Below are 27,427 nucleotides of genomic sequence, written 5' to 3' on the forward strand. Positions count from 1 at the left end.
TTGCTCTGACGATGGATTAACTCGATTTTAATCGTTTTTTGTTTCGCCCACCCCCATTCACACACCCCATCTCCTCCTTCTCTCCCGCCGCCGCCCCCCCGCGCCACCCCTTTCCCTATACACCTCTCTTCCCCCCTTGTGCTGAGCCTAACCTTGTCTTGTGGTCATGGGATCTATAATTTCGTTTTTGTCTAGGCTGGTGAGAGCTCTGCTTGTTCTGTAAAGTGGATGTCAGGTGGATCTATGTTCTGGAAGGAACAAAGAGGCAGCGAAAGCAGCGCGGGGGAAGTTTGAGCGGCGAGGATGCAGGCTGTGTACTGGTACGCGGTCCTTCTGCTGCAGCCCACTCTCTACCTGGTGAGTGTCCCCGGCCCCTGTCACGGGCCGGCCATGGGGAAGCTCGTCGGGGAGGAGGGCGCCAGCCTGGCGGAGAACGAGCAAACTCACGGCAACTACTTGCACGCCGCAGCCAGCCCTGCCCCGTCCTCCCGGGGCCGGGGCGGTGCGGGTCCCGGCCGGGAAATCTCGGCGGGGTGCGAGGAGTGGGGGCGCAGACCTGTAACTCCTCCGCGGGGAAGGGGCGCTCCGCCGGGCCAGAGCAGGGTCGGGGTCTCCTGGGCCGCGTCCCCCGGTGCTGCCTCCCGGACCGGTCCCTGGGTGTCTGCGCGGGCACCAGAGCACCGCCGCGGGGGCGCCCGGCCCGGCTGTGGGATGGAGGCAACTTCGTGCCCTCCGCTCCCTCCTGAGGGTGGGAGCCCCTCCGGAAGGGAACCCCGCGGTGTGCCACTACGGGCGGTGCGGCACAGGCGGGCGGGCACTCGGCGGCGAGCACAGCTAGTATTTTCCGCGACAAGTGTCATTGACTTTCGTAGCAAATCTCCTTTAAGATTACCGCGGGAACACGAGTAAACATCGGCGTTATCTCCTTTCACACACACACATACACTTTATTCCCGCTACGATTGCAAGGAACAAAACCCAGGCAGACTGCCCTTTTGCAGTCCGCATCCTCTCTCGCTTGTGATGCGTTAAGCAGGCAAACGCTTGGCGGCAGCTCATCCCCATGGCTACGGGGGAGGGAAAAGACCTTTTTCCAGGAGCGCTGCCGAGAGAAGCACACCGGCGCCCGTGCTGGGGGTGGTGACGGCGACGGCCCGGCTCCGGCTCTCGGGCTCGGACTCCGGCTCCCGGGCTCCGGCTCCGGCTCCGGCTCTCGGGCTCGAGCTCGGGCTCCGGCTCCGGCTGCGGCTGCGGCTGCGGCTCCGGCCCCGGCTCCGGTTCTCGGGCTGCGGGCGCTGCCCGCGCCGCCGCTCCCTGCGCTGTGGCGGTGGCGCCGCCCGGGGGCGCTGCGGGGCAGCGCGCGCGCCCCGCGCGGGGCAGCCAATGGGGCGCGGGCGGGGCGGGGGGGGGGGGGGGGGCAGGCGGGGCCGCGCGCGCTCCAACCGCGCCCGCGCAGCGCCCGCCGCGCCCGGCCCGGCCCGGCCCAATCCCGGCCCAATCCCGGCCCAATCCCGGCCCGGTCCGGCACCTCCCGGCCCTTCCGTGCCCGCTCGACGTGGCTCCCTCATCGGGGGTCCTGCCCTCGCCGGGCGGTGCCACGTCTGCCGCGGGCGTCTCTCCTCCCTGCGAATTTTATAGCTGGGGTGGGGGTGGAGGGGGGAAATGGGGAGAAAAGCGCGTGGCAAATAATCCATCAAAAAGCCGGAGCGAGATCGATACGTCGTGTTAAATTTTAAATGTGTTTGCTGGCAGTTAAACTGCTCTCGACTCATTACAACAACAGTGCTGGATTTATTCTAATGCGCTGCAGTCTGAACAACAAGCGCATTAATTCTCCTTTAATTGTAAACTGGGAGCATTTGAAAACCATTCAGTGTGCAAATTATGCTGATTCAATTACCGTTTAGTTACAGACTTCATTACCTGAATACTTTTTTTTTCCTGAGGACTTGGCATTGCAGAGTGAAGGAGACGATTTTCAAGTTTCCCTCGAAACAATGCGAAATATGACACAGAAAAAAAAAATCGGGAATAAAAGGCGAGCTAGGGGGAGGGAATGCGCCCTTCAGCTGGTCTGTGTCTTCTGCCAAAACGCTCGGGGAGGATCCAAAGGATTTCCCTAGCACGATTCTTCTTTCTAACTCGATTCTTCCACGTTTATGCCAATGTCCCCCTATTCTCTGTATTTCAGGAGTGACTCTGAAAGTTTGTATTAGGCCATCACATGGTAACAAACTGTTTATTAGCACCGAAGCATGAAGTTTTGATTAAAGCTTTAATGCGGCGCCACAAAGCAGCAAGGTGCAGCACTTTGTTGTGTCTATCCATATGTGCACGTCGCTCTGCGTGGACAAAAGCAGTTTCAATTAGGAATTAAATTTTCAATGCTCAAACTGTTAGGAAGGGTAAATGAAATGGCAGCACAAACAGCTTCCTATCGAGTTTGTTAAAAAAAACCTTTTTGAGAGGGGTTAATAATATAGGTGAGAGGGAAAATAGCCTGTTTCCCCTTCGCCTGAATTAGGAGGTGTTCATGGAGAGTGAACAGCTGCAGTGAGGCTGGGCTGCCTTGAAGTCACTCATTTACGGACACTGCCTTGTAATTTCTCTTCACTCAGCAAACTGCTAAACCTCTGCTCTTTTTCTTTTTCTTTTTTTTTAAATTAATTTTCCCCCCTCCCCCGTTAAACCTCTTTGTGAGAAATATTAAGGAAAAAAACCAAAAAACAAAGAGTGCTTCTGCTTTTCTTCCCCTTTTAATAGGGCCTTATGCTATTCAGCCTTATTGCCTGAAATTTATAGAGATCGTGGCCGATCTGAATGAGTAGGAATTTTGCTGGGGTGGAGACGGTTCACCTTATTATGTTTATTGAAAAGAACATTAGTTGTGCATTTCAAGGTGCATTTTCTCCTTGTTTTGAGCTGTGCAGTGTATTGAAAATGTTATATTTGATTTGCAATGGTAGTGCATTTCTTTTGGCCTAAATGGGTAACTTAGTACTTATTTGTCAGAATTAGGAGTTAACCTTTAAAGTCATGCAGTTGTTTTCTTTCTCTACTTTTAGAAAGCTGCAGAAATTATTCAAACACCTACACTAGGTCTCATTTACCACGACACTCCACATCACTGCTGTTCTTTCAAAAGCATCTTAGTCTGATTCTAATGGATGATGTTTCCTTAACTAACAGTGCTGAGCTCAAAATCGTCCGTGAGGAAGAACGTAAAGAATAAAGAAAAAAACCAAAATAACATCTGGAGATTGCAGACTCTCTTAGAATTGAGTTCTGTTTATAAGGACGCTGGGATTTTACAACCTTCTCGTTGTACCTCCTGCCTAGCTGCCTGTGAACTTCCAGTCCGACACCATAGGACAATAAAAGGCCAGGCTGTTTCTTTTCATTTCTTCCTTATTTTTTCTCCGCCTGTGTGGAAGCAGCAAGCTGTAGAAGCGGCCACAGAACGCGCGGGCTGTTAGGAAGGGCGGCAAGGATCCTGAGTATTATTTCTCAGAGGGACAGGTCAAGCAGGCCCTGGAAGGAGGAGGCAGATCGTGTTCGTGCCGGCAGCTGCGGAGCCGCTCCGTGCGGCGGGGCCCGGCGGGCTGTGCCCGGCAGCTCCCGGCGGCGAAGGGCGCTCGCCCCGTCCCGTCCCGTCCCGTCCCGTCCCTCCCGTCCCGTCCCGTCCCGTCCCGTCCCGTCCCGTCCCGTCCCGTCCCGTCCCGGCGCTCCCGGGCCCCGCGCAGCCCCGGGCGGCGAGGGGCTGGCTCACGGCGGGATTTCACCCCCGCCACGGTCACAGGCTCCACTCCCGCCCGCCCTGGGGAGACCGTGCCGCGCCGCACAAGCGCGGAGTGGGTACTTTTGTGCACCTCTCTTGCCGGGATCACCCCGGCTCGAAGAGACTTCGGCTCATTTCTTAGGTGCTCCTACACCGGAGCAGCGGGTACGGAATTAAATCAGTCGGAATTTTGCGTGGCATGCTGCTAGGGTAAGGATCCCTCCCCCCCTTCATCCCCCGCCCGGCTTGTCGTCTTCTCCCAGCAAAGTGTTTATTCACCGGTGGCTTTAATTAGGATACGCACCGGAGCCGGGTAGCAGAGTGCTGAACTCTGTGCAGAACTTAAGCAGCGCCAGAGCAAGAGGAGGGGTGGTTCTGCACCCCGCGGCGAAGGCTGTTCCGCGGGGGGAGCTTTCCTGCGCGGCGCTTTGCCAGAGGAGCAGAACTGCGGGGCTCACGGGGCACCTTGTTAAACACGGCGATGGCTTTGGCAGAGGGGCTTTGGAAACAGCCTGCTAACCTCCCCCCCCGTGCCGGGCTGGGATTTTAAGGTCTGTTTCACACCGTCACTGTAGCTTGGAGGCCTTCTAACAGCCGAGAGGAGCTTCCCTGCAAAATTGTTGTGAATAACAGGGGTTTAAAATTGTCCTCAGTGATGGCACACTTTGTGCAGTATTTGCTGAGGGGGTAAACAGGGGGTTAGCGGCTCCGGAGTTTGTGTACATTTAATTTCACTGTGTGTCGCACTGTTTGCGGTCATTTCACCCCGGTTAATGAAAGCTGTGGTGAACGTGAGGAAATATCACGTGCCGGCGAAGATAAGTTGTTTTTTTTTCTTCCTTCTTTTTAAAGATTGTTGTTGATTGTGTCCTACTTTGTCACGGAAGAAAAAAAAAAGCCCAACAAACAAACCCACACCTCTATAGGCAGAAAACAAAAGAGACAGGAGGCATTGTCCTATCGTAATCACCACCCACAGTATTTTCTCAGAGGCATTTGGTGGTGAATGCATTCGGGTATTGCTTTTTTTCCCCCAAATAAGCGATTTCTTTCAATTTTCAAATTGACGTCGAAGGCAGGGAGGGCGGGGGAGAGTGCTTGGAGAGCAGGGACAGTAGTGGCTTTTTGTGCGGGGGAGTTTACGTAGCCTTGAGAAGCTCCTGCTCCCTCTTTCTAGACGAGTTTAAGAGACGCTGTAGCGGTGGTGTAAGGGGAAAAAAAATACCCTTTCGGAAGGTAAGACACGGGAATAACAACGGGACCCCGACCTCGTGTAGGTGAAACAAGCTTACCTGCGCTCTTGATTTTTTTTTTTTTTAAGCTGAGGATAGTATATTTTCCAGGCATCCTTGCTTCCTAACCACCAGAGACCTGTGCTAGTTTTAGAAGGGGTTTCCTTGCACTGAACTTTCTTTTTCCTGATGCTTAGTACACACTATTTTAATTCAGTATATAGTTGGAGAAAGCAATCTGGGATAGATTTCACCTTCTGGGGAGGTACCTGAATGTAATCCAAATTCCTGCCTCTCTTCGACTAGCCAAATCTTCCAAGTCGGTACGGTACCTAGAGGTATCCATTTTAACCTCTTTAATATTTCCCTGCATCTCTAAACCTCCATTTTAATTAACAAAAAACCCGTTTCCTAATCGTCTTGGAAAGTGCGGTGAAGCAGGTTGAGAAACCAATTGCTCGGAATAGCCAGCACTTGGAGAAAATGAATGTGTGAGCCATCCTAGCCTCCCTAGGATTGGCTCTTGTTCTCCCGACTGGATTTGGGTGAAGTTTTAATGTGATTTAGCAGATAGTTTAACACCCAGCTCGCTCTTCTTGTAAGTCAGCATTAAACAACCTCCTGGGTGCTTTGTAAATACAGCTTTAGCATTTTTTTCATGCAGCAGATTGACATGTTGACGATTCTGCTTTAAGGAATGTGACAATAAAGTGGAAAACCAAAGGCTGGCAAGCACTTCATCAAGGATAAAAAGGTTCTGCTGTAAGGATGTCACTCAATTTATTGTGAAAGTCGAATGAATTACGTTTAATGAAAGTGCTCCCCAGATGAATATTACCAGCAATTTCCTGAGTTGGCTCTGTCAGATTGATATGAGGAAATGCCAACCCATATCAAAAAAGATCTCCAATCTCAATTACTATGCAAGCTTTCGAAGAGCTCCTTTTTATTGATATGATATATATTGGCGGGTTCTCAATGCTGTGCAAACTACTCTCTGTTTAACAGGACAGCACATTTCCCAGTTTATTGTTTAACACTACGTTTTTCTGGCTGTTGTATAAACTTCTGCGAGTGCCCTTTTTCAGAGGGGAAACTGCCTCTCATCCTCTTTCCCTTTCTGTGACCCAGAGAGATCAAAGTTGTATGGCTGGCAGACAGCAGGGGCGACGCTCATTGCAGGAAGTTTGTTCAGCCTGGATGGACAAAGCCGAAGGTCAAGACAAATAGCTCGGCTGAGACAATGGCATTGGATCCCCTAATTTTCAGTGCATTTCTAGGCAACAATCCAAATCACGGTAATATTTGTTGCGACTAGCAATCCCAGTATTCCCACCCTTTCTTCCTCATTCCTCTAGGGCTTCTAGGGGCGAATTAGGAATTCAGTGAGCCCTCGAAGGGAGAGAAAATCTCTCTTGTCACCTCATCTACATAAGAATTGACTTTTCGAGAGGCTTTTCTGTTCTAGTTTAACTACTGTGACGCCGGTCGTTACTCAAGAGTACAGCTTCTTTTCCCATAATCCGTCTTGCTGGGCTTGATTGTGATTGATTCAGTCAGATTTCTTCTATCGCTTTGCCATACTCTTTCAATTTTTTTGTATCAAAGCAGAGAGACGGTATTGAAGGACAATAGGGAGGCTCTCAAAACTCTACAGTAGGACGGGGACATTGTTACTTTCACATGTGGGGCTGCACTCCTTGCATGAAGCATTAACGAGGAAGCAGAAAGAGCTTGTCCTTAGCACATATCGGGTTAGACTGGCTTCCTATTTCCCTTTCGTTGCTGGATCCGTATCTGAAACTTTCTTCAGAGTACAATTAGTCTACGTGCTATTTATTTATTTGTTTATTTTTAAAAGCGTGTTTTTCCCCCTCTGTCGGAGATGCTGAGTGTTTCGAGCCGTGGACGGCGAGGTCAGGCGCTGTGGGGAGAGCGGGCAGGCTCTGGCAATGGGGCCGAGAGAGGGCTGGACCTGAGCGTCCCCTTCGCTGCCGGGCCGGGGCCGGCGCTGCCCCCTCGGCCGGGCCGGCAGCGCCGTGCGGCAGCACCCTGGAGAGAGCCCGGGATGGGGGAGCGCCCTGGAGAGAGCCCGGGATGGGGGAGCGCCCTGGAGAAAGCCCGGGATGGGGGAGCGCCCTGGAGAGAGCCCGGGATGGGGCAGCACCCTGGAGAGAGCCCGGGATGGGGGAGAGCCCTGGAGCGAGCCCGGGATAGGGCAGCGCCCTGGAGAGAGCTCGGGATGGGGGAGAGCCCTGGAGAGAGCCCGGGATGGGGCAGCACCCTGGAGAGAGCCCGGGATGGGGGAGAGCCCTGGAGAGAGCCCGGGATAGGGCAGCGCCCTGGAGAGAGCCCGGGATGGGGGAGAGCCCTGGAGAGAGCCCGGGATGGGGCAGCGCCCTGGAGAGAGCCCGGCATGGGGCAGGACCCTGGAGAGAGCCCGGGATGGGGGAGCGCCCTGGAGAGAGCCCGGGATGGGGCAGCACCACGGACAGCGCCTGAGCCGGCAGCACCACGGACAGCGCCCGGCCCGGCCCCGGCCCCGGCCCGCACAGCCGCTACCCGCTCTCAAGGTGCCCCGTCCCGGGTTACTCAATATTTTGGGCTGCTGCTGCTTAGACCTTATCCTCAACACGCTCTGGAGTTGGGGCTTGGCGCTCTGTGCCAGTTTTCCTGAAGGAAGGAGGGGACGGGTGGACCAGCAGATCGATGTATTTGTTTACTGTTGCTGCTGACTGTCTTTCACTCAGTGGTGAAATGGTAGCTTTATTTTCTGAGGAAAAGCTGGTCAGAGGGACAATACATGAGTATACGGTGGAGCAGGGGTGGTAGAATGAATCTGAGGATAGGAAAGCTGTTCTGAGATGCTCAGGTTTGTCTCATTCTATCCCAGGACCATGGCATCCTCTCCTTTTGGAGAGACACCAGAGATATCCAAAAGCACTGGAGTAAAAAATGAGATCTGAGACATGGCTGACACTGAGACATGAGAACAGGGAGTTATTAATTAACAATGACTTTTTTAATCCTATGGGTCAGGGCAGGAGTGCCTCTCAGACACAGCTGATGTCATTTTTGGAGGTAGTGGCACTCTGAGGCACCTGTGAGGGGCAGCCAGATCTTGCTGCCTTCAACTGATTGCCTGTGTCCTGGCAGAGAGTGCTCAGGGTATCACCCAGCCCTCCACTTGCTTTCACGAGGAGATAATCACAGGCAACTGCCTCCACCCCTGTAAATCCCACTTACTATCAACAGAGCTATGCTCTAGAGCTCTACTGCCTGAAAAGCACTTGTCAATGAAACAGTGACTTTTGGCAAGGCAGGTGTAAGTGAATGACTGATGAAGAGTCCTTCAATAAAGGAATGTGATGGGAATTGACTGGGCTGAGAGGTAAAATAACCCACAATCTCCACCAGCCTTCCAGACAAAACCATAAGCCATTTATTCCTGATCCATATTCTCCCATGAATACCAGTTGTGATTGTGATGCTTTTGCTGGATGTGAACATTCTCCAGTCCCTTTTGATTACACCATATCCCTGTGCGTGGTGTCTCACAACTGCATTGTCTGCTGCAGAGATACTGCTTTTATCTTCCAAATGCCACCCTCATTAATGTCAATGTCTCACCGTCCAGCCGGTGACAAACGTCTCAGGGACGTTCATCTGCCTTGCACACTGCATCATCTCTCCCACTGCCTTGTCTTTTCCCCTCTGAGGAGAGATTTAGTAGTATTTTCTTCCTTACCCCCTGTATCTGCTCAAAAAATTTTTGTCCAGTAGTTGGTCTCGGTCCTGTCCGTTCACAAGTTAGTTTTGCCAGTGTCCTCTGGGTTATCACCTCTCCTGTTAATCTGTTTGATCACTTTGATGACAGATTGACCAGTGCATGCAAAGATGATCTGCTCTTTCCAGATCTGCAGGCTGTTGAAGGGAGACAAACTAGGCCTACCAAACGATTATGACATTAGTGCCCTCTTTTCCTCAAATTTCATATTCTAACCCAGACTTGACACAAAAAACCAAAAGAACAAAGAGCCTGGTTGTTTCTTTGTGTGGGTAACCTGGTTATTGTGTGCACAAGAGCACTTGTGAATGCTCTTATTTTGCTGGGCTTTTGAAAATTTGGTGATAGCTGTGCAGCAGACTTGTTTTAGAAGCAGAGCTGACAGACAAAATAATAGTAGGAAAGTTATCTAATAACCTTGGTTCTTGGAAAGGCATGTAATTATAATAGATACAATATATATATATAAATATATTAATTATTAATATTACAGTAATATATGAGACATTAGAACTATATTTATTTATTTAGAAAGAAAAGTAGAGAGTCACTTCATTCTAATCAGTACACTATCCTCAGCTGAAAATTAAAAGGTACTTCTTACCTTCCTAGTTGGAACATGCTTTGAAATAACAGGAGTGGGATTACCAATGATTAGTGACCAGTGTTTTATGATCCTCTTTCCCCTTCCCCTGCCCTATGTCAGCCTTGCATTATGTGTGAGTTAACTTTCAGCTGGCACAATATTTCCTGCACTCGTTTTAGAGGTGCACGTGAGCTACCGGGTAAAAGTAAAAATAGAAAACGAGAAACATTCTGGCCATGTATTGAGAACACTGTGGATAAACAAAGACTCCCCTGCTGCAGATCCTATGCCCTGATCCTGCAGTGTAATACAAGAGAGGATTCCATGTAAATCAATGGTTTGTTTACTTGTGTGAGGAGGACAGATTCTGTTTATGTTGAAGATTAAGGAGACCATTTCTGTTTCTGGGAATTGCTTGTCACTATTCAGATACCACTTCAAATTGACAGTGTAATTGGCAGCTCTTAAAAGATTTTAGCTAATGGAATTTCTGTTATGGGTAGTTCAGACCACCTGTACCATAATATTTATCTGCACAGTCATTTTTATAAGCTATTCTTGATTGAACTTTAGAAAAATAGTCCTTCTGCTAGGCTATTTTGTCAAGAAATGTTGTCATAGGCCTTCAGGTATATAAAAATGCTCATATAAAATTAATGGACTGCTTTTTATATTTACATTCTCATGCATAGCATTTGAGGTCTTGCAAAAGAAGAGATAGACTTAAAATAGGAATAATGTTAAAACTGTGTCGTCATGCTTATTGCACTGTCAATAACAGTATTGTAAAATATTCGTGTGTTTAAAATCAGAATGTTAGTTTGCAATTTGACTCTAATTTAGACTAATTTCTGCTGTCACTTACTGCAACTACTCTGTATTTACATAGAGATTTTTCTTAATGTTTATGTGGGGAATGCTTTGCACCTTGAGAAGATTTTGTAAGAAATACTGATAGGTTAAACATAGCAATAATACTGTAGCTCTGTGGAGGACAATTGCTGAGTGAACAGATCTTTAAGGATGGGGAAGATAAGAAAGACTACAGAAATGTGACATAAAAGATGTGCATAATAAATAGTTCATGAAAACCTTCACCATTTAAAAAGATGGACTCCATCCTGCTGCCTTCATCTGCAATGGATAATACTTGATAATGTCCACATTTTATATTCCTGCTTTTCTCTTCTCCCTGCTTCCACAAACCATCACATTTGCTTAGCTGACTTGCTTGTAGCAGGTGGCAGTGTAGTACGTGTTGCAAGCAGAGGGAAGTGCATTGATACTTTTAGTGGAAATGCATCTGGGAGTGGTCACTCAGAGTGGGTAGAAAATAATATTATCTGGTCCTTGACAAGACTGTGGTATGTGTGAATCATTATCTATCTCTTTAGCTTCTGTCTGTGCTGACTCAGTGGGACCTCTTGCTGTGTGCCTTCTTCCTCTGTGAGCAGCCCTGATCTCTGTGCTAGCACAAGTCATTGCTGCAAGGTACCATCCCACAGGATTACAAATGTATTGGAATATAGATTGTATTTATCTCTTAAATGCGCTGAATATTTGCTAGCTAGAGCAGACTGTGAGTCTTGGAAAAGTTATTGTATGGATTAGCAGATTGTAATTATATGGTTCAGTCTTCCAGTGTAACATAACTCAAATGAATATGGAAATGTATGACTAAGTACATTAGAGGAGGTGCTGTTTTTGTTCTCCACAATTTATAGGATATTCTGAAATTGCAGTATTGTAGCAGACACTTCAGAGTGAAGGCCAATAACTTGCAACTACTTTTTAGAAGCAAAACACAATCTCAACTGAAGTCAGAACACTTGTCACATATGCTTCAGTGCTTTACTGAGCTAGGAGAAGGTGAATGCAGTATGGTTTTTGCATTTCTTTTTTTGGGATATAGAACTTCTTCCATGGAGGAAATGATAACACATCCATGTCTTCAAAAATATTATAGAGTAATGTTTTTGCCAAGAATCTGCTGAATTTACCTCTAGACTACTTAGGATCTATTACAATATTTTTCTATAACCAAGTAGTACACTTGATACTATTCCTTATCCTAAAAATATTGTCTTTATTATTATTGGATAATAATTAATGAGAAAAATTCCTATAATTATGAGATAATAATTATTTTTGGATTATTTTAATTTTTTGAGTCATGATTTGTGACTCATTCTGACTACTGCTCCAGCTTCTGAAGAAATAGTCTACAAAAATACCGTTATCTATGAAATTAAATTAAAGTTAGGATTTTCAAATAGATAATTCACGTGTCTTTTTTTTCTTCCTGTAAATATGTTTTTGAGGCATCCAGACAGCACCCTTACTGCTGTCTAGAGCTACAAAGAGATGCAAATGGTGACATGTCTCAGAAAGCCATGTGTGGCTATTTTGCAGAAGTATATTTGAGGTCTAAAGTTGAAGTCTAACTGCACTATTGATGTACACGTTTTGCAGACTACTGCAGATTCTTTTTTTTTTTTCTTTCAGAAGAAAAATGCACTGGAATAATGACCATGTAAAGCAAAAAATGTAGCTTTATTTATTCTTCCACAAGAAACTTGCATGTTGATTCAAAGCCACTCAGCTCAGAAGAACTTTGCCATTGATTTCTTCGACTGTAAACTGGGGTCTTTAGCTTGATAAATACTTCCATTTTTATAATGTGGCTGGGATATTTCATTACATTTTAGCTTGATTTTCTTTGTGAGAACTGGCTATTGATAGCTTACACAGGAAAGAAGTAGTGAGCATTTCTGATGACTGTGAAAGAATATGTATGTATGGGTATGTGGTATTCATAGCCTCTGGTCTGAGCAACTTAGTCGTCTGTGAAATCAAAAAGAGCTGAGCAGGTTCTATATATTTTTATTTCTAGTATTGTTTCTGTCATTGTTTTATTCTTTAGTATATTTACCCAGAAGAATGTCATCCTGTCTTTGGCCTGCCATGAGACCCTTTCCATAGGTCCCAGTCCTTCTGTCCTCTGGCAGAATGGCTCCATGGCTGCAGTATCCTTCACCTAGAGTGATGACTGCATGGTTTGTCCCTAAACTCTGATGTTTTACTTTATCCAAGAAGCACAGTGTTAGTCATCTGTGTCTGGCACAAGAACAAACCTGTGCTGCCAGCAGTTACAGGTGGATGGTTTGCTTTAGCTCAACAGGTGGAGCTGTGACTTCGTTAGCCTCTTGATTCAGGCTAAAATTCATCTCCCTGGGCAGGTCCCTGACTCAATTTTGCTCAGGTGTTTTACACTCTCTAAATTTGTACCTACATTTCCATTGCCGATGGAAAGTTTTTAACCTCTTAACCTATAAAACATTTCAGGTAATGAGAGGCATATATGCTTATGTATTCATCAAGAACAGTTACTTTGTGGGAATATGGTGGTTGTAGGGAGATTCTGTGGGAGATTTTTTTCACCTCAGCTTTGTGTAATAACAGAGAAATTAGATGGAGTCTAAGATGATATTTCATTTAGTCCTCTTTGAGCAAGGTCCACCTTGCATGATTGATTTTTTGTGACCTGTCTTTCTGTTAGGTTCTCAAAGACTGTAGAGATGTTTGGAACAATTCTGTCTTCAGTGTGTTTAGAGGAAATGAGTTCCAGTGGAGCTATACTAATGACATTTATAAAAACAGCAAACTCATTGCTCATACATGCTAAAATTCTCATTTCATAGAATGCTTACCACTCCTATGGGCCCTTTTTGGCCTTGATTTAGCTGGAGCTGATGAATTGGTGATTGGAATGAATGAAGGATCATTCTGTGTTGGGAAAATATGTCATAGGACAACAAGGTAGTGGTTTGAAATAAGTTGGGATAATAGTGTGAGGATCCATCTATAAACGTTCTTGCTTCTCCAAAGATTTCAATTTTCTCTATTCTTATGTTTTTTTATTCATTTTTCAACATACTCCCATTTAAACTTGTTTTGTCTGATGAATGTTTAGAGAAAGATTGTTTTCCTATGGATTTGTGCATCCCTTGGTAAATCAGTGCTTCAAATATGATACTAGATGTTCACTATTCATGTCAGAAGTGTTCCTAATACTGCACTTACAGTGGCAAAGTCAGTTAGGTGAACAAAGACAATACTAACTGAAGATTCCAAGTCACAGCATCTCCAGCAAAGAAATAATCATTGTGATTAGATGAAGCAAAGAACTTCCAAACAAATATTTTAGCTTTCTAGACTAAAATGTGCTGGAAACATTCACTGAATGTTTATGAATAAAATAAGCAGAAATCAAAATGGGAGAAGCTTTTTAATGAACAGAAGTATAGGGTAAATGAATCAAATAAATTGTTTGCTATTAATAATGTGACCAGCTACAGTAAGATTCCAATAAATATGCCCAGTGGGGATGGAAAATATACACAACTGAAATTACATTGATGAATTTATCCTAGTTTCCAATGCCTTCTGAGTATGTATTTAGGAAACAAAAGCTGTCATAAAGATAGCCTGACAGAAAATGGTCTCAACTATATATATTTTTTTAAATTGAGATACTTTTCTTTGACAGTGAAAGTAATTTCAAGTTACTTAAGGATGTAAATGTATCACTGCTTAGGCAGAAAATTCTTAGCAGAAATATCAGCATAAAAGTGACCTCTACTTTTGCTAGAAGACTCATTGGGAACGGTAGGAAATGCATATTATTACCTCTCATGCCTGAAGAAACAGGAGGTTAGTCTTTAGTGGAATACTGTTGGTTCTAAAATATGAATGAGTCACTGTAGTTGCACAGAAGTAGGTACAGTAATCAAAAGGCAATCCCAGCACAAATTCCTTCTTAGAAATCAAAACAAAATCTCAAAAACCACAGTATCTGAATAAAGATTCATCTTGTCCTAATTGCTTAGCTTTGATGTCTGTTTTTACAACAGTCTGTCCATCTCTGGATCTTGGGCCTCTATTTCATTCTTGACTACTTAAGAATTGTTTGCATCTTGCATTGTTGTGTCTGAGTCAATGTTACCCACAAACCTGAGACTCGGAGTTCAGTCACAGGCTTGGTTCAAGGTTGAACTCCTCACCTAGGTTTTGATTTTTTCTCATACAATTTTATTGCCATTGAACACAGAAAAAAAACCAAACCTCTCTCAAATGTCCAACAAAATGACTGTGCAGAAAGCTACTCTTACATGCAATAATTTTTATTTTTCATCTCTCATATCACAACTTCTAGCTTTAATTGTTTAACTACTTTATATTACTCCATAAGTAAGTCCCATCAACCATGCATTTAAGCTCTGTCTCATGACAGTCTGAATATATTCTTTGGATGTTTTTCAGTGTGCACATCTTCACTGAATAGTACCTTTTCCATGGTAGGTATAAGCCAAATCTTATGCAGCTATCAGCTGCATTCACACTTTCAAGCATCCTACTAGTCAGTTGTAAGAAACTAACAACATATAGCAAAGCTTTGTTCCCAAAAAAATGACTGCACCCCACATTCAACTATCACTTACAACAGAATTGGTATCAGCTGTGATAGACTTCTTAGTTATTTAACTTAAATGCCACCACTTCAGCCTAAAATACCATAACTTCTTTAGTATTGATTCTGTTGACTCACATTAGCCCATGAAAACAAAAACAAACAAAACAAACAAAAATCACCCAACCAACCAAAAAAAAAACCAAACCAAGAAAATTCCCAAAAAACTCCAAAACCAAAAAAGGGATTGCTGACCATCAAGAAGCAGCTCTAGCTAGGGGTGTAACACCCTAGACTTACAAAAGATTTGATAGGGTCACAGTACTTTTCCACTCTCATTTTCTCTGTCTCTTGTTCATATTTTTCTCGTCAGCCCAGTGACTGAAGCTTCTGTTAGGGATTTAAGAGATTCAGTTTCTTTACTTCTTCAGAAAATGTGAATCCAAACCTTACAAATAGAGGTAATTGCTTCAAGCTTCAACCACTGCCTAGTGGAATAGTCTTGGTGGAATTTTCTTGATTTTGCTTGTTCATTTTATTGTGCTTGGTTTAATACAGTCAGGGACTGCTTTAATCTGAAACAGGATCTCATTGTAGGTAGATTCTGAGACATTTGTGTAATTAAGTCTCTTTCTCTTGCTCTTTGGCCCTATGTATTTGAGTTCACTCCTAATGGAAGCACTTCAGATTTTGAGAGCCCTGTATCGGAAAAAAAAAGCTTTATTATTGTGCGTAAGAAATACTTGAACCAGAAAGTTGAAGATATGCTGCCTTGCCAATTCTATTCATTGGGCATACTAGCAACAGCAAAATAAGGTACCTAATTCTAGGAGCATTTGTGCTTCAGAAATGTCAGAAAGTGTTTGTGCTTCAGAAATGTCAGAAAGTGTTTAAGTTAATTCCTTTTCTTTCTCTGATTGCCTAGTTTGGACAGTTTAGTAGCTTTTATGAATGCTGCTTTCAGGAAACATTTCCCAACAGAAATATGTGGACAGCTAATTCCAGGTTATGAACTTTAACAGGTCCCTTGGATGAAGAGAGTGAGCCTTTCACTGTAGTAATTATAGGCACCTTCTGGATCAAGCCTGGAGGGTCTTCCAAGGTTGCTCACAGTCCTGAATTTTATCTGCTTGCTGAATCTCCATTATCTTCACAGCTTCATTCAAGTCCAGTTCTCATCTTACATTTTAAGAAACCCTGTCAGTCTGTCATAGCACAGTAACTAATTAGTAACTAATTTCTTCTAGAAAGCTGTTTATGTGCCCAAGATCCTGAAAGCTTTATTTTTTTTTTTCCTGAAGAGCAATACCCATGGTTAGCTTTGGATGCATATGTTAGCTTGCAACAAGTTACCAATTTGCAGACCACTACCCTCACTCCCCATCCATTATTTTTAAGCTTATAATTTCCTTTGTTTAATGATTTGTATCTATCATCCATGCATAAAAACCTGTAATGAATTACTGGATTGCAAGCTCTTTTCATGTCTATTTGCTTTTTCATTCTCAGTGCACCTGCAGGAACTGTCAGGAAAGGATGGGAGAACTTGGCTCCAGTATCTTATTTTGTTGGTCTAGGATATGTAGAGCAAGGATTGAAGGGGTGTTCTTGCTTGGTGCAACTAGCTCTATGGGCTGAAGAAAGCAAACTCTGTTTTCCAGAGCTGAAACATGTATAGGTCATTCTGAATGTTAAAACACGTAAAGAATATTAATGATTTTATCTGTAGAAACTGAGATGATTCTGGGGAGTAGTTAAGGCTTGATATTGAAAACACCCAACAAACTAGCCTGTCTTTGAATGGGCATTCTAGGAATCATAAAATTTATATGCCTGACAAAAAGGCCATGCCCTAACACATTTTAAAGGTTTTTCCTTCTCCAGAAATGCAGCATTAGGAATTCTCAAAGAAAAACTGGTTTTGGCTTTTTTTTCCCAAAGCCAAGGATATTTTCCTGTAGTCTTGTTCTCCAAACCATTTTGTGTTAATTTTTCCACAAAGACTACATAAATACTCAGGTAGACACCTTGCAGGGAAAAAATTTTTCCAAGTAGTTGGAGTTCAGCAAACTTATAAGTAACTGAAAAAAGTGTCTTATTCCATGAAGTTTCAGGCAGCCTTAATCACAGCCATTGCTACCAGAACCATCTATAGTTTATAAACATATGTATCCTCCTAGGTGCTCTGTGTGACTGTACTTTGCAATATGGTGTTATTCTGTGAATAACTGTTGCCCTTTTTTAAATGTACTTTGCTCCATGGTTAAACAGAATGGTTAGAAAAATGCAGTTATTGTTGATATTTAAAATTTCTTTATAACACTACCACTCTATGGTGCTTACAAACAAGAATTTTAGTAGTAACTTTTTCATCATGCGGTTCTTAGAAAATGAACAGGGAATACTGTAGTTTAATGGATAGATTTTTAAATATGCATTTAAAAAAATTGAAAGTGACAGGCACATTTGGTATACATACAAAAAATATGCTGTTCTATAAGTGCTTTAACACACAGATTGCATCCAATTATACACAGCTTTAATTATTTCCTAAAGACTCTGTTCTAAAAGTATAGACATTATAGTGCTGTTGGCCCTGGAGGATGTGATATATTTCATTTTGAATAAGGCTTTTTCAAGCTGCCATCTCTTTATGGGTAGATCTTTTTATCTGTACAGATGAAACTAGCTTGTTATAGTAGCTCAAACATAATTAATGATCTGTTTGTGCAGAACAGTTAAGGGACAAAGAAACAGTCTCTCATTATTTCTTATTTCTCCATCTTAAAATTAGGAGATTTTTTTGATTGGCAAACAAAAATAGATCACCAGTACTACAAGGTCTGGGTGAAACATACTGGTAGCAGTATTAAGAAAGTCTTGCTTCATTTCAGTCTATATGTGCCCTTGGGGGATCTCAGTTATGCCTTGTGACAAAAAATTTAATGTTTCATTTTGTAGTGGTACATCTTTCACCTTTATGTGGATTTAAAAATGTAAATAAAATTCCTTTCTGTCAATGGGCTATGTGAAGGTCACAGTCATATTCACCACAAGAATTCAAAATGCCATTTGACCCATCATTGGTTCAGTAGATAACAATGCATTCCATTCCCTTCCAGTGATCTAATTTGTAAGCACTTTGCAGCCCAACATTTTATGCCTAGCTGCTAAAAAGTAAGAAATAAACCTTTAAGGACTTCATTGCAGATTTATTTACAGAATGTCTGTGTATCAAATGAGAAGATTTTAGAGTGCCAGGACATCTTGTATTGCAGTCTTGTAACAAGACTGAATATTATAAAAGATAGTAGGAATGACTAGCAAAGGAGTTCAAGGGCTCTCTGATATATTTACTTTAAACTTTTATGTGCTTATCTCACACAATTCTCTCAGATCATCTTTGCAGCAGGCTTGGCATAGACTGCATTCTTCTAAAATTGAAAACAAGTAAAAGCTACTGTGCATGCTGTGTAGAGGTGGGGATGGATAAAACCACAGTTTTAATTAAATAGAATTTTTCTAATTTTGTCAATGGAAGGTCTAGGATAAGTGTGAAGTTTGTTTGCCACAGTGCAGACTGCCCAAGTGCCCACAGACTTTTCTCTGGATATCCGGAACATTTCTTGGCCAGAGCTTCAGCCGGTATTAAGTCCGGATGGTTCCCCTGATCTGGCCATATGTGACCATGCATACCTTCTGTTGTTGCTTCCTGTCTTGGCTAGCAGACAGTTGTTCTGAAACTGTGTAAACTGTTAAGCTTTGAAACAGAAACAAACCCCTAAATGCTTAAAGCTGGCATGAGACTTTTCTACATGCAGCTTATTCTGCATTTCCTCAGGAGAAACATTAGTTTTTTTCCGCCAGAATGGGAACAATATATTTTTCTTTAATATTAATGTGTTGCATTGTTTAGAGCTTCATTAGAAATACCTGATATCAGCCATAGGTAGGATCAGGACACTAGATTAAGTGAACTGATTCGGCCATAACTTCGTTTCTGTATCCTGTGGAACACACTGAATACACTACCATGAGATTATCTCAACTGATTTGAAAGGAACTGGTAAAAACTAACAACTATTAGACTCTACAAACACTTTACACCAACAGAATTTGATGGAACACACTTCCCAGACTACCCCTAGATATCCATGGATCTCTAAAAAGATATGACTTGCAGTATTAAGCAAAGATATGTGGATTAAATTTTTACAAATATATTCTTAGTTTTCTGTGGCGTGATTTCATATAGGTTCTTTTGTTAGGAACAGAAGGAGTTGTCCCAATGGCTGGTACTGGAGAACTTAGTACCTTTCATGAAGTAGATATCTGTAAAGAGCTGTTGTAGAGAACACACTTGGGGCTCTTATAACTGCATAGCCAGATGCAGACAACTTAGGTGCTTGGCTAGGCTGTCCTTGAGCTACAGGAGCAGGAAGTATCCCTAGGCCTGAACATATGAGGGTCAGTTAGGAAATCAGAGTGTTTGAGCAAAGAAAGAACACCCTCCTCTTAGTTGAGCTGTTAGCATGGGTTGGTAGCTGTGCACAAACATAATTGTCTTCATCTTGGAAATTACTCACATGCTGGCAAAGAAAATCTCTGTGTTTTACCATACAGATACATTGTTGAATTCTATCCTGAGCCCCAGCATAAGTGAACAAGATGAATATTATGACTGAGGCGCAGGAGTAAAGATTTATCCTCCAGAAATTGCCTTGTTCTTCCTTCTGTTGCCTGCTTTACTTAACCTTTGCTTACAAAGGTATTTCTAGGCTAAATTTTTAGGCTAAAGCAATATGAGGTCAGTGTGTGTTTGTAATATTCACAGCAAAACTCAGCTTGAAGTGAAAGCAAGCCTGGGAGTCTAAAGGAAATGGTTCTTTAGTTTAGTAACCAAGAGAGAATATTTTTCAGAATGGATGTGTTTAAAAGAAGTCTCCTGTTAAGCTCAATGAGATCTAAGAATATGTGCTGACTATAACCAAGATTACTACATGTTTTGGAGAAGTAAAGCTTGAGGGTTTTATGTTGATTTATTTTTCCTTTTACCTTTTTATGCCATCTCTTTTGAGGAAAAGTACTAGCAGGAGAGAGCCCTAGGGGTTATAAAATGTACTCTCAATATATTATAAAAAGCAGCAAATGTGTGAAGAAAAGTATAATATTTGCCTATAGTATTTGCTAGGTGTAGTCTGATCTAAAGCCCATCAATGAAATAACTGGACATTTTTCTGCACTACATCTAGATGGGTTTAACAAAGTTTTCCACAAAAAAGATTTCAGAGCTTTTTACAATGTCCAAAACCCCCTACAAACAAAGACTTCAACTCCTCCCACCCCCCACCCCCCAAAAAAACCCAAAAACCAAACCAAGGAACCTCACAACTAAGCTAAATCAGAAGTGCAGAGGAGTGGAAGGTGTTACCTATCTCGGGCTAGTTTTAGATGCTCATCTCCAAACAGCTCCATCACTTGTCTGACTAACCACGAGGACACTGGTGGGGAAGTTGGAGGTGCAAAGCAGTTCCCTGCAAGTCACACTAAGCACACACTCTCCTGGCAGCAGTAATGCTGGATGCTCAGTGGGACATCACACTACAGCTACAGTGCCTCTGTTGGAGGCAATTGTCCTATTTGTCATGAACAAGGACACTCATATATAACCAGGAACAATTCACCAGTTCAGAACAATTAATGGTATGATAACTCAACACATTTAATCTCTAATTGAAGTTGCAGACCTTATGAAATAATAAAACTAGGAGGTAGAAATAGTATAAAATGTATTGATTTGTCAGTAATTGATTAAAAAAAAAATCAAAAAACCATCCCATGAATCCTGCTCTCATTATGCTATCTCAGATTGATGTTTTGGGATATTATGTGCTTTTGCAACTAACTCATCTGTAATAAAAGGATGTGAGGAGAAAAATATGATTCAGAACAGGATTTAAAAGCATCAAACAAATCCAATACCTCAGAAATAGCTCATTGTCAATGAGAGAGGCCTTGCAGAAGAATGGTAAACAATCTCTTTTCTTGGTATTAGCAGAGCTGTGCAACAATCTTTAGAAGCCAAAATGTTTTGCTGTGTTTGACTTAAGGTAAATAGCTGGACTGAGCTCCTTGCAAGTTTTTACACATTACTTATGTGCTTTCTATATTATTTTGAAGATAATAGCAGATAAACCAAAGGATATTTGCACTTGTCCATTGTATTGTTGCAAATAAATCCAGACAGTTTTAGTGTTAGTAAATTTTTCACTACTGAAAAGGGAAATGAAAGGGGAATTACTTGATGTCACTTTTTTTCTGATATGGAAACTCTGTTAGTGCCGGTCAAGTGAAAGAACAAAACAGATTCTAAACTATGAATATGTAACACGAGTTGCAATGAGACTCTTCACATATATAAATATTTGCTTCCATCCTCTGCTAAATAGAGGCATTTCACAGAATCACAGAATATGCTAAGTTGGAAGGGATCCACTAGGATCATTCAGTCCAACTCCTGCCCTGCACAGGACCATTCCCAAGAGTCACACCAAGTGTCCAAGAGCATGGTCTGGATGCTTGAACTCTGTCAGGCTTCTTGCTGTGACCACTTCCTTGGGGGTTCCAGTGCCCAACCATCCTCTGGGTGAAAACCCCTTTTGTAATATCCAATCTAAACCTCTCCTGGCACAACTTCAGGCCATTCCCTCACTGGTCACGTCACTGGTTGTCACAGAGAATTCAGTGCCTGCCCCTCCTCTTCCCGTCACAGGAAGTTGTAACTGCAATGAGGTATCCCCTCAGTCTCTTCTTCTCCAGGCTGAGCAGACCAAATTACCTCAGCCACTCCTCAAGGACTAGTTTTTCCTCAAGGCCTTCTTGTCTCACTCTTTTGGACACTGTCCAACAGTTTAATCTCTTTTTTTATATTGTGGTGCCCAAAACTGCCTCGAGCATTCGAGGTGAGGCCGCCCCAGAGCAGAGCAGGATAGGACAATCCCTCCCTTGCCTGGCTGGTAATCCTGTGCCTGATGCACAGCATCAGATGAGTAGGGGTTGAATACATTCCATGTGTGCATATTTGTACATAGCCCCATGTTATTCTGTTCGCTTTAGCATAAATACTCATGCAGAAGACAAAATGAGAGTGACATCTGGAAAAATACATGGCATAGTCCAGCAGTTAAGTTTTCCTGTGTTATTAAGAAAGTTCATTGTGATGATGGCTGCTACATCTCAGCTTCTGTGATTATTCCAGTCTCAGTTACTGCTTCACATTCTTTGAATCAGTATCCTGGGTTATGGCCATTCCTCTGCCATCTGAAGGGATTAAAAAATTGAGATCATGATCTGTGAAAGATTACTGGGTATGCACACATTTGGTTTGGCCTTGCTTCTGTCTTGTTTGAGGTTCTGCTCTCTCACCCTTTCTCCTGCTTGCTCTTCCTGGAGAACCATCTGTTACTATTCTATGCAGCCATATGTAGGTGCTTTGTGACACCTTAGATTTATCTTCTCTTTCACTGATGTTTGAGGGAGGAGAGACCCTGTCCAAAACTTAAGACTTTCCAAGAGAATCCTGCCAAATCAGGTGGTTGCTCTCCTGGGCACAAGCATGTGAGAAAAGGACTGTCTGTTAAAGTGTCTCAAGCACAGGGTGAGTCTCAGGTGTTGAGTGCTGGAAGAACCTGGTGGGTGAGTGCAAAGGCTGGTAAGGAAGTCTGTGTATCTTAAAGAATATGTTTTCATGTGCTGTTTTTTATCAAGAATTTTCTTCTTAGAAAGTGGATTGCCATGTATTTTTTTTAATCCAGGTTACTATGCAGGATTGCTTGGACAGGTGGTAACAAGTTTTGATTCAGAGATAAGCCAGGGAGGACAGAGCATAGGCTCCTGTGAGTAAAGATCAATATTTCTTTGGATCAAAGTTAAGTATAAAGAGGACATACATGAACACATATTGATAGATATAAATATATGTATGTGTATGTGACTATTAACTTTTCCTGCTTCTGTGGAAGTCCATACTAGCACAGGATTCTTAGCATTGCTTGTCTTTGATGGAGCTTTCAGTTTAGGGCTTTGACAGCTGAGGTGTCGCTCCTCATCCAACTCAAATGTTTCAAAGCATTGCAGGGTGTGCTAAAGACAGGGTCCTTTGTGAAAAGGGATGTACTTGCCTTCCAGATAAACCAAGAACACAGAAAAGCACTCAGGGTGCTGTTCCTTGAAGCAGGGCTGTCAGAATTCATTCTTTGTAAAGTGAGTAAAGTGTGGAGTGAGGTGCATGAAAATCTTCTGTCTTGAACAGCAAGAAAGATTTTGGGAGGATTAAAAATGGTGTGACTTGTTGACATGTAAGTAATCTGCTGTCTGTATGACTTGGGAAGAGAACCTTGGCTTTGGTTCTGTTCTCCCACTACCTCCCTACCTCCTCACGTGAACCCAAGAATATTGCATCCAATGTTGTGTGTTCTGTCCTGTGTGCTGTATCTCTAAATCTTGGTGACCTCTGATGACTTGGAATCTTCTCAGTGGGGGAAGAATTCTCCAGTACATCACAGCATGAGTTACGTCCAGAAGAATGATGTAAGCAGGACATAATACCTCTGGAGTGCTCTGGCTTGGCTCCTTGGCAAAACAGGTACTTGTTTGATACATGGCCCTTTTGGGCTGCCAGATACCATGTGCACATATTCCCAGTGAAGGGCTGATAGACAAGTCCAGTCTTTGGTGTCCTTTTCCTTTGGCTAGAAAAGAATCAAAGACTGAGGCTCCGGCAGGGCCAGTTAAATTGTGGTTGCTCTCAGGATGCAATTGTCAAAGATGTGGAGAAACCTGGAGGAACAGCTGAAGGCCTGAGGGCACGTCAGGATGTGGAGTTTGAGCTCATACAGTGTGGTCAGGAATGTGGATAGTTGCCACAAGGCAATTATCCATACTAACTTATAGTATGGGTATCCCTTGCGGGGAGAAACCTAAGTGAGTTATCAAAATGGCATCGTGATGTTCTGAGGCTTAATTGTTGTACAGTCAGGGTGTCACTACAGAACATGAAAGTAATTACATAAAAATAATTCATTTTCATGTGGCCCCATTGACTGGAGAAGTTTAATACCCATTGAAAAGTGCATCTTATAATAATTCTTTTGACAAAACCCACACAAATACACTAACCCTTATCTATGAAATATTACTGTGGGTTTTGCCCAGGATTCGACCTTTGGCTCATGGAAGTCCAATTCATTAGGTGGGGATATTTTGGTTGTTGTTATTTACTGTTTTTCAATAATCATAATTCCTCAATACCATCACTAAGCAGAACTTGTATTTTACTTTTCTACATTTTGTAATGTTGAAAGAGCCCCATCTCACTCTTTTGAAAGTCAAAGGGAGATTACCACTAAGCAGTAAGCACGATAGATGCATAATTTGCAGTTTCGTCCATTTTCTATCTGATCCACTATTCTGTCTGCTATTTAAAAAGTAAATGAACAGGGAGATCAGAACTCTAAAGGAGTTAACACACCAGTCTTGGGTAAAGCTTTATCTGCCTACCAAGCTGCCATGGCTCACAATAAAGTGAATCTTCTCCTTCTATGCAAACAATTTTAAAAATTTGAAAGTCTTTGGAGGCCAAGCATTACAGGAATACAGGTATTGCCAGGCAGAAATCTTAATTTCAATCATATGCAAGACGTACATTGTTAACATTCATAAGGAGTTTATGAATAGGAATCCAGAGGAAATTACCTACCTCTTATCAATAGCCACTATTTCCTCTGTCTACATAGAGGCTTGGAGGGGAATAGTTTGGTATCTTTATTATTAAAATGTCAAGTAATTTCTTTTGTAGATTTCTAGAGTGCATATGTTGTGTTACAGCACAAAGAGTGCACATTCTCTGTGCACAGGGAACACAATGTCTATTATAGTTTTTAGTACTACCATTATGTGGAGTGAGGAACATAAATAACTGGCATTCTTGGTTTTCTTCACATAGAGGGATTGCTCAGCTGTCCCTGGTCCTGTGAAGGAGAATCAGAGATTGGAATACAAGGTTTGCAAGGGAGATATTTGTAGGAACCCTCTGCTTACCTGGCCATAAACTTTGGCAATTCTATAATAGAAAAAAGAGAAGGTGGGCTCAATTTCCCCTGCAATGATCACTAAGAGAGGTTTGTAGCTAGGCCTGATTTGCCTTTACTGATTTGCCCTCATTTTAGAAGGGTACGACATGTGTACAATAACTGATGGCTTATATACCAGTGGAAAGGAAAGGAAGTTTTTAGGACTAAAATTATTCCCATTCTTTAAATTTTTTTTCCTTATTTTTTTTCCTTTTTTTTTTTTTTTTTTTTTTTTTTTTTGTGAAATAGACAGAGCTTTTGGTTTTCTGGACCTTAAATTGCTTGAAGTGAGGTAGTGGGTGGTGATTTCCAGAAAAAATATGTTGTGGCTCGGGGAACTCTCTGAGACACAAAGGGTTAGATGCTGGAAGGGTATTATGGGGAAACAGCATTACAGACTTACCTTGTTCTTGTACTCTACACTAAGCGCCTTTTGTTCAATGTGTTGAAAACAGACCTTTGGTCCCACCTGTGTGCTTGTTCTTGTGTGCTTCTGTGGGTTGTGGGGAACTTGCCTCACATGGTAATAATTTCCTCTGAGTGGTGGAGGAAGGAAAATGGTTTTCTGTGCCACAGCCCTGAGATGGAGTGCAGCAACTGAGTCTGAGTCTTCTGATGTCTGAATTCAGCCCTTGAAGCAGAAACAAGTATCTGAACTGCTGCAAGCTAACTATAATCAACTCTTTGCAGACAATTCTACAGCTGAAATACTCTCATGCAGGTGGATAATCTTATGCAATTTGACTATACTTTCCAACTTAAAGGGAACAGGTGTGTTATCTAAAAAACATCTGCCTCTACTCCTGAGATTAAATACTCTGGTTCAGCTCAGAAAAAATAAAATTGGCAAACTCTAAAGAAATTAGCATTTTTGTATGACAAACTTGAACTTGAGATTGGCCACCTGAAAAATGAGAAGCTCATTGGGGCTTAATTTTAATGTACTTTGTTCTTTTGCTGTTCAGGCAGCTTCTTTTCATTAAAAATAGTTATAAAATATGTATTGCTGAATATTCCCCGACAAAAAGTTATGTACTATGTTTTCATACAGTTTCTAGTTCTTATATATTGTTCATCTACCAGATCTGTATGATATTTACAATCTCCATGGGTTTCCAAAATCACCATGTGTATTCTTAAAGGTAGGAAGTTCATTTCAATTTTTAATTTTTTTTTAATTAAACAGTTTCTGTATTTCAAAGCTTTAATTGAGGTTTCAGCCAGTTGTGTCTATGTAGAAGTTTCAGTGTGTAACTGTATGTGTGACTCATTATATTCTCATGTTCAAAGGATGACGTCTTAGAGGAAATGGTACAAAATAGAAAATATACCTATGTAGTGAAATAATTAAATTTTCTTTTTCCATAGAATGTGTTATAGGTTTATTTGAAATGTGGTTTTAATTACACTAAAATAGATGGACCTCATTTTCTACACTACCACCAATGCTGACATATCCATTTGTTGACCAGAACAATTATTAGAAAAACACTGAAGTATTACACTTTCTGTGAGCATAAATGACTATCTGAAGGCCAGAATGACAAATCAAGGTCAGTGCTTATCTTGCAAACAGAAGACTAAGGAGCAGCTGGTCACCATGATTGAACCTAAAATGAGATTCTTCAGTCTGTGTTTAAATAGTTCAAGTTGTTAGAGGTAGTGAAAATACAGAATTTCCTGTTTTGTACAACAGATCCTTATAAGTGTTTAGTGCTTTTGAAATGAAAATCATTTATCTAAGCATCTTTTAATATCTAGGCTCTCTAGGGATGTCTACACTTGATAGTTTGTTTTGGTATTTTAGTACTCCTTGTAAATAAAAAATGGCCCTATGTTCTAATTTTTTATTTTAAAAAGAAAAAAAAGGCTTGCTTTTCACAGTATGGAATTCTAAATGCAGATTCTAAATTCTAAATGGATTTATTTGCATTTCTTTTCATTTTATTGATGTGTACTGGAAATTATATTGAAAATAATACAGAAAAGGATTATAGCCACTCCAAAAGTGGACAGAATAAAATTGGATGTGATGATTTTTGCAGCATGCACCATTTGTGAACATAAGTATCAGTTGCAGCTATTTGATCCATTTTTGCTTCCTTCTAGCACTTCTAGCTATTAAAGGGAACTTTAAAAACATGAAGAGTGTATGTGTAAAAATGCTCAAGACTTGATACCAGGATGTGTTGATATCAGGGCACGTTGAGTGATCGCAATATTCATGTGTGGGGGGGGGTACAGAGGTGAAAACAGAACTATACTAAAATTTGTGGGAAATGGATGCACTAAATACACTTCAGGTAGAAGAATTTATAAATTTTTTGTGTTGGTTCCCTCAAAAAAATGTTGCTCCCCTTTCATTGTCCCATGTGAAGAAGCTGAAGTGGAAAAACTTTTCTTTTCTCTCTCTCCCCTTCTGTCTTTCTATATGTAAGTGAAAA

General features: G+C 42.2%; 1 protein-coding gene across 3 annotated transcripts in view; it reads left to right on the forward strand.

Moving 5' to 3' along the window:
- NXPH1 (neurexophilin 1) overlaps positions 1–27,427 on the forward strand; it is a 137,968-nt gene that overhangs the window by 1,019 nt on the left and 109,522 nt on the right. For all 3 annotated transcript variants that reach the window (XM_066553871.1, XM_066553863.1, XM_066553878.1), the window contains exon 2: positions 196–357. In XM_066553871.1, coding sequence (XP_066409968.1) covers positions 304–357 — 54 coding nt within the window. In that variant the 5' untranslated portion in view covers positions 196–303. The remainder of the gene's footprint in view (positions 1–195; positions 358–27,427) is intronic.

The sequence above is a fragment of the Molothrus aeneus genome, chromosome 1 (assembly GCF_037042795.1).
Source record: "Molothrus aeneus isolate 106 chromosome 1, BPBGC_Maene_1.0, whole genome shotgun sequence".
Taxonomy (NCBI): Eukaryota; Metazoa; Chordata; class Aves; order Passeriformes; family Icteridae; genus Molothrus; species Molothrus aeneus.